Source organism: Octopus bimaculoides, chromosome 7, assembly GCF_001194135.2.
Source record: "Octopus bimaculoides isolate UCB-OBI-ISO-001 chromosome 7, ASM119413v2, whole genome shotgun sequence".
In the NCBI taxonomy this organism is placed as follows: Eukaryota; Metazoa; Mollusca; class Cephalopoda; order Octopoda; family Octopodidae; genus Octopus; species Octopus bimaculoides.
Window position 1 is genome coordinate 47,566,657 of NC_068987.1, and position 8,198 is coordinate 47,574,854.

An 8,198-nucleotide genomic window follows, 5' to 3' on the forward strand; every position below is an offset into this window, starting at 1 on the left:
GGTTCAGTCCCACTGCGTGGCACCTTGGGCAAGTGTCTTCTACTATAGCCTCGGGCCAACCAAAGCCTTGTGAATGGATTTGGTAGACGGAAACTGAAACAATCCTGTTGTATATATTTATCTATATATATATATGTATGTGTGTTTGTGTGTCTGTGTTTGTCCCCCCACCATTGCTTAACAACCGATGGTGGTGTGTTTACATCCCCGTGACTTAGCGGTTCAGCAAAAGAGACCGATAGAATAAGTACTAGGCTTCCAAAGAATAAGTCCTGGGGCTGATTTGCTCGACTAAAGGCGGTGCTCCAGCATGGCCGCAGTCAAATGACTGAAACAAGTAAAAGAGTAAATGTGCAGGTAACAAACAACTAAACTTTATAATTTTTCTCTCTATAAATTTGTTGATAATAAAACATTAAGAACACAAAGAAATGTTCTTCATTATCAAGTACCAACCACATCTGAATTCCTATCGAAGAGAAAGGGAGACAACAACAACCACCATCAATACTTCAACCCTTACTGGGGACACCAGAACTATTACTAGGTTATAGATGGACAATTGCTATAAACCAACACCACCACTTCTACCAGCTAGATGAATGACTACTATAAGCCACAGGGAATATTAGCTATTGCAGCTACTTCTACTACTACTACTGTCCTTCCTCCCACCACCAACAAATCTATCTCCATTAATTTTATTAACTGGCTATCACTGTCAACTAGCAACAATCAAAAGGAAATGAAATACAGCACCATTAATTTTTATAAAAAGAATATGTAAAATTCCAGAACTGATATTATGAAAATTTGATTCAATTTATTTCATTTTTTTTTTTCCGTTTTATTTTAGCATGAAGAAGTCATCTTAAATGACTGAAACTGGAGGCTGCTTAGCTAAAAATGTGCATGTCTTCCTGTTTTCCATGATAAACTTCTCTAAGTATTTTCTTCTTCATATTTCTTCAATCTATATTTACTTGTGTGTCACCTCTTAACCTTTTTATATATGTGTGTGTGTGTGTGTGTGTTTGGGCCTGTCCCTGCACCACTCAACAACCTGTGTTAGTTTGTTTATTTCCTCGTAACTTAGTGATTTGCAAAAGAGACTGATAGTGCTAGACTTTAGAATGGACTACTAGGGTTGATTTGTTTGACTAAATCCCTTTAAGCTGTGCTCCAGCATGACTGCAGTTCAATGACTGAAGCAAGTAAAAGATTATGGCTGCCAAATCTATTTCTGAATGTGCTTTACTATTTTAAAGAAAAGGAAAAAAACTTTGGAGAGTGTAGTTATAGATATGCCAACAGATGAGATGATCATAAATGGAATGTCTCTGATCATAACCTGCTCAATCCGGGCTAATTTGGGGATATACAACAAATACAAAAAATATATGAAAATTTTTGTTCAAAACATATATAGAAAACCAAAAATTAGTTTTATAAGAGATTAAAATTTTTTATTTTTGTTTAACTAGTAAAAAAAATACTGATTCAAACATTTAAAAAAATAAATTATTCAATTTAAAATAATTTAAAATAGCAGAAAATAAAAAATACTTATAAAATTTTTTGAATTTCTCTATTTCATGGCAAGGCAAGAGACTGTATCATGTTTGGAGAATATCATGTCATCATCATCATTTATTATCCATGTTCCATGCTGGAATGGGTTGGCTGGTTTGATAGGATCAGACAGGTCCAGGGACTGCATCGGGCTCCTCTGTTTATTTTGATATGGTTTTTAAGGCTGGATGCCCTTCATATGTGAATTATCATAAGGGGGCATTATTGTGTGTCCGAAGATGTGTGTTCAATGTTGACTTCCTGGAGAAGTTGTTTCCACAAATTTCACAGTGGAATGGTCTTTCCCCCGTGTGTCGCAGGCCATGTCTTTTCAAAGTAGATCTATCTGCAAAATTCTGACCACATATTTCACAACTGAAAGGTTTTTCACCTGTGTGAACTCTGAGATGTCCAGTCAGAGAATCACTTGACACAAACCCTTTTCCACAAACAACACACTGAAATGGTTTCTCTCCAGTGTGAATTCTTCTGTGTCGACTCAATGTTGACCGTTCACCGAAGTTCCTCTCACAGATATCACAGGAGTATGGTTTTTCTCCTGTGTGCGTTTTTAAGTGGTTGGTTAAATCACTTTTACGAGAAAACCCTTTGTTACAAATGTCACATTGATATGGTCTCTCCCCAGTGTGGATCCGAAGATGACTGTTTAATTCACTCATATAAAAGAAACCCTTTTTACAGACCTGACATTTTAATGGTTTTTCTCTATCTGTAGACTTTTTGCGTTTTTTATCATTTTCATGGTGAGGTGTCACTTCACCAGTGTGAATTTTAATATGTTCTTTTAAACAATAACTTCTGGAAAATAGTTTATCACAAGTCATGCATTGGAAAGGTTTCTCACCGGTGTGTATTGCCATATGATTTACTAAAGTACTGTTGTAACCAAAGTTTTCTCCACATATTTCACAGCTATAAGGTTTCTCATTGGTGTGGACCCTCATGTGCCTCTTGTAATTAGAGTTGTTGTTGAAGCTTTTATCACATATTTCACAATTATATGGTTTCTCTCCTGTGTGGATCCTCATGTGATTTACCAAATCTCCTTTTTGTAGAAAGGATTTCTCACAAACGTTACATGCATAGGGCTGCACTGTTACTTGATTTTGCATTTTATACAACACTCGACATAGTGATACATACAAGACTTGTTATTGCTCAAAGGATGATAGCATTATCCAAAGTAGTGCAATGTCTAAGACTTTAAATTGTTCTGCAATTGAGTTAAAGACAACCTGAAATTAAATAAAAAGGAAATGTTTGATTACAAATTACAAGAAGTCTCTCCCCTCATCTTTCAATGAATTGTTTTATTGCTTAGTCACAGGAGGAATGCCTGAACTTAGGATCTTTTCAGAGCCTCATAGACAGGTGAAAGAAAGCTATTCTCAACCTGGAAACCAGCAACAGAATGGACCCAGTCAATAGTACCAAAGATGTCAGGTGGTAGTGTTCAAGAGTGAAGGACCCCCTTCAGTCCTGAATGACTATGAGATTGAACCTAGAAAGTTCCCCTCCATGGTACAAGTCCATGCAAATTTGTGTATGGAAGACCAGCAGTTGCCCATGCATACCAGTTTCTCCTCTCCACACCACCAATGTTAACCAAGTGAAAGGCAAAGGCCACCAGTGACGCCGCAACTCATTTTCATTTCTGCAGCTGAGTGAACTGGAGCAACATGATATAAAGTGTCTTAATCAATTATACAACACACAGTGTGGTCCAGGATTTGAACTCACTACCTCATGATTGTGAGCCCGATGAAACAGGAACCTAAACATTACCGATTTACTACTGCACTCACTGTTGGAGGTATACAACTCGTGTAACTATGCAATTAATTCCAACTATGGATTTACTGATACCTGAGTGAATGTTAACACCTCAAAGGACAAATCAGTCTCTCTTTCTATGAATATATGTGTCATCATCATCATTTAGCATCTGCTTTCCATGCTAGCATGGATTAGATGGTTTGACTGGAACTGGGAAGCTGGAGGACTGCACCAGGCACCAGTTTGTTTTGACTTAGTTTCTATGTCTGGATGCCCTTCCTAATGCCAGCCATTCCACAGAGTGTACTAAGTGCCTTATGTGAGTCACCGGTATGGATGCCTCTAATGTGTCATCAGCATGGGTGCCTGTGGTTAATAATATATAAGGGAAAGAGGGCATATATAAAATGACAAATGGTAGCCCTAAACCTTCCTGAGACCATTCCTAGTTCTGTGATACAAACTTTCTGTGTTAAAGTGATCTAAATTAAAGCCTTTCATAAAAACGTTATACTAATTCATGTCTCAAATGCCAACTTAATTATGACAATGTTATTTTACTAAAATTTTCATTACTATCTAAATTAATAGAAACAGTGGTTATGTATTTCAACAGAAATATGGCAACAAAAGGGTTAAGTAGGGCCTGGCAGTGAAGTTACAGTGAAGGTGCCTGAACTGATTGAAGGCAATTAGCTGATAGAGTTTGGTACAGCCTTCCAGCTTGCCAGCCCTGGTCAAACTGTCCAACCCATGTCAGCATGGACAACAGACTTTAAATGATGATGATGATGATGATGATGATGATATAAATGGAGTATAGAAGCTTACATAGCTGAGAGATACCATCCACCACTACACAAATAATAATGATTACAATTAACTCTGATGCATGTCTTTGAATTTGTGAAGCTGTTTAGCTATTGATAACGAAGGTGCATGGCTCAGTGGTTAGTGTTGGGCTCACACCCACAAGGTAGTGAGTTCGGTTCCTGGACTGGGCAGTGTGTTGAGCAAGACACTTTATTTCACATTGCTCTAGTTCACTGAGCAGTAGAAATGAGTTGTGATGTGCCAAGCTATATCAGCCTTTGCCTTGGATAACAATGGTGGCATGGAGAGGGGGGGGCCTGGTATGCATGGGTGACTGCTAGTCTTCCATAAACGACCAATCCCATAATTGCATCTCGGAGGGTAACTTTCTAGGTGCAATCCCATGGTCATTCATGACCAAAGGCAGTCTTTACTATTTACCCTTTACACAAGATAGTACTACTTACTGTATTTCCCAGATTACAAGACGAATTTTTCAGACGAAAATTTACAGCAAAAACAAAACAAAAGAAAGGTAGGTCAACTTATATACCAAAATGACACTGGAAGACAAAAATTCTTTGTGAAATGCAATAGAATTTGGGAAGATAGTGACGATGTCTGAATGTTTACACATGTTTAAACTTTATACTATGTTGACTTGTATGCTGGAAAATACAGTGGTCAGGTTTTTGAGTGAGTTTCTATGTTCACTTGTACAAACAACCAGTTATAAAAGCCAAGACTCTATGTAAGCTTAAAAGGGGGAACAAATATATTGTGAAATTAATTCTAAAGCCATATCCCTGGGAAAAGAATGGTGCATAGGTAGTTATGGTAACTCAAAGTACATGTGTGGTATAGTAGTGGAGTGTAGTCATGGTGACTAAAATACATGTATGGCATAGTAGTGTAGTCATAGTAACTAGAATAAATGTATAGTATAGTAGTTATGGGTGGAGGCGCAATGGCCCAGTAGTTATGGGTGGAGGCGCAATGGCCCAGTGGTTAGGGCAGCGGACACGCGGTCGGAGGATTGTGGTTTCGATTCCCAGACCGGGCTTTGTGAGTGTTTATTGAGCGAAAACACATAAGCTCCACGAGGCTCCGGCAGGGGGTGGTGGCGACCCTTGTTGTACTCTTTCTCTCATTATTTCTTCCTGTTTCTTGAGTAACGCTGCGATGGACTGGCGTCCCGTCCAGCTGAGGGACATACGCCATAGAAACCGGGAATCCGGGCCCATGAGCCTGGCTAGGCTTTGAAAGGATGCAAAAACAAAAAAAAAAAAGTAGTTATAGAACCTAGTGTACAAGCAAATCCTTTTACATAGGCAAAACGGTAAATTTTCAGATTAACACCTGCACGATTTTCACTAGGGTGTTAGGGTTAGGGACGGAATTCCCTAACCATAAAACCCTAACCCTAACACCTTAGTGAAAATCGTGCAGGTGTTAATCTGAAAATTTACCGGCAAAACAAGGAGAAAATAGTACTTGTCTACCAATGGTAGAGCAAGGTATAGTATTTTGACAGTGAAAAATTTCGCAAATTATTACTTCGAGTTTCATGTAACTGATGTGTCTGATGGTTGGTTATGTGAAACCGTTTCTGTTCTAATAAAACATGCAAACACATAGAAAGAAAAGCGCACACTTGCTTTCATAAAATGTGAAGTGTTTGTGCAGTGTGGAAACGTCTGGGTTGAGTTTCCGACATAAGTTACTAGGATGAAGGAATTCGTAAAGTTCTTATTCGACCCATGAACATTTGTCACCCGAAACGGTGCCATATTTGCAATGTTTACAAGTCATTTTCTTTCTTTTTTTTCACCCCACTTCGCCACCGAATCCTTTTAATTATTAGGAAAACTGTTTCGTTAAATCTTACTTCTGTATAATAAAACTTCCAAAAACTGAACAGAAATGTGGCTTACAAAAGTTAACAATGACTTTATTTTTACTCATTCCTACAATCCACGACAGGCTAGATATAGCAGCCGAATTTTCCCCCGTCACACTATATTTACCTAATACAAGGAAAGAAACACAATGTAGACCTAGATATACAAAAGGACTGGATGGTCACGACCAGAGTGTATCAATCATTGGTGTATTCAACAAAGCCGGTTGGCGTGAGACAATGAAGGAGCCTTTACGCTCTAATGCAGTCCTCGATAAATTATGTTGAAATTAAAATGGGAATCACGACTAGGATATTTTTAAACATAGAGCTGAACTGGGGCTCAACAATTACTCTGAATACTAACAAAGGACCCTAAGTGTTGTCACTCTCCTTACTAGAAATAATAGCCAAATCTTAACTCACATGCTATCGTTTCAAGAATGGAAGGATAACGTAGTTCTAGATATACTATATTTGACAAAAATAAACTGGAACGTCTTTGATCATATGGATGAAGGTAAATATTTAACCTACTGAACCAAAAGAAACCCAAAACCAACTGGCTATTTTAGTATTTTAAGATGAAACGTGATTTACACGATTTTAAGATGAAATGTGATTTACGCGCTTGACCTAAGAAACACGTGTTTCCTAGGTTAGTGCGGTAAAGGAACTGGATCCCATAAAACAGGGTTGAATAATAATAATAAATACTAAAAAATTCGGATAAATTCCTGAGCCTAAAATGTATACAGAACCAAAGAACAAAAACTGATCTGATTTTCATTAGTAAGAAACAGGTATATATATGTACTTCGATTAGAGGTTGTGTTAACCTCATGAAGGGATGGTTTCATCCAAGGAAATAATGGTTCAATACCTAATATTTTAAAAACTTGTGACATGCTCAACGAGTTGGATTAAGCATTTAATCCAGAAATTATCAAAATATTCCCAAAAGTTTGAGATGTTTAGATATTTCAACATACGGCATGTTATGCAGTACCAATGTGTGTGTGTGTATATATATTAGATGTAGATATGTCAATTATTTCATTTGAACGCCAAGCGAAAGCGTTTAATTATAACCTGATTTACTTACCTGAAAGAAAGCAATATTGCTTACAACAGTAAAAATTTGAACAATGCCTCTGCGGTTTCGAGTCACTGAGACGGTAAAGCGATCTCATAAGGAACGACAACTGGGGATGTATCCACAGCTGGTACAGATTAGTGATGCGATGGTTGTAAATTTTTATATCTTGTATCAGTTGATCATCGTTAATTGAAATTATCGTCGTCGTCGGTTTTATCTAGTATCCGAAAATTTAATTTTTTCTTTGCTGATCGCTTCTTTTATGGTAATGGCGTTGATTATGTAGATCAATTCTTTCATAGACGAGTCGATGACACTGACTGCATGTTGGTAGAGGACGAGGTTGATTTTGCCGAGCCTTTCTCTCCTGTCGTTTGATTTCTTCCTTTTCTTTTCTGGTTGGTACGGTCTCGGGCTTGTGCCTCGAACGATTTGGGCTTTCAGTGTTGTTTTAAGTTGGACCTTGTATCTTTGAAGAGGGCAACCCTGTGGTCTTTTCCCTGAAGTGAGCTCACCCAATAAGACTTGGCATGGGAATCTTGATTCTTCCAGACGGTGTTTCATGACGAGCGATTCGATGTTTTGACTGTTGGCCCTTTCCAGGATTTTGTTATTGGTCACAAAATATCCTCATTTGATGTTCAAGATTGGACAACGCTTTTACTGGCGAAAGTGTTCTAATTTTTGGATGTCGCGACGATATAGAGTCCAGGTTTCGCAGTAAGTTGTAAATGTAAACTTTTGCGCAGTCGCATCACCTGCTAGAAATAACAGTTAAATCTCTCACGAATTAAACTCAACCGCCTTAATAGGGAAAAAAGAACGACATTTTAGAGTAATGTGATCACACGGAAGGCCTGCATCATATATATATATATATATATATATATATATATATATTCTTTTATTTGTTTCAGTCATTTGACTGCGGCCATGCTGGAGCATCATCTTTAGTCGAACAAATCGATCCCAGGACTTATTCTTTGTAAGCCTAGTACTTATTCTATCGGTCTCTTT

At 37.8% G+C, this 8,198-nt stretch overlaps 1 protein-coding gene across 2 annotated transcripts in view; it reads right to left on the reverse strand.

Annotated features, from left to right (window-relative positions):
- Window positions 1-1,444: 1,444 nt before the first annotated feature.
- LOC106882484 (zinc finger protein 271) overlaps window positions 1,445-8,198 on the reverse strand; it is a 7,707-nt gene continuing 953 nt past the window's right edge. Inside the window, exons 1-2 of one of the 2 annotated variants that reach the window (XM_014933178.2) lie at window positions 7,188-7,733; window positions 1,445-2,828 (exon numbers count right to left, since the gene is read on the reverse strand). In XM_014933178.2, coding sequence (XP_014788664.1) covers window positions 1,782-2,705 — 924 coding nt within the window. In that variant the 5' untranslated portion in view covers window positions 2,706-2,828; window positions 7,188-7,733 and the 3' untranslated portion in view covers window positions 1,445-1,781. Of the gene's footprint in view, window positions 2,829-7,187; window positions 7,734-8,198 lie in introns of those variants that run through there. The other variant, XM_014933179.2, reaches the window with a different exon arrangement.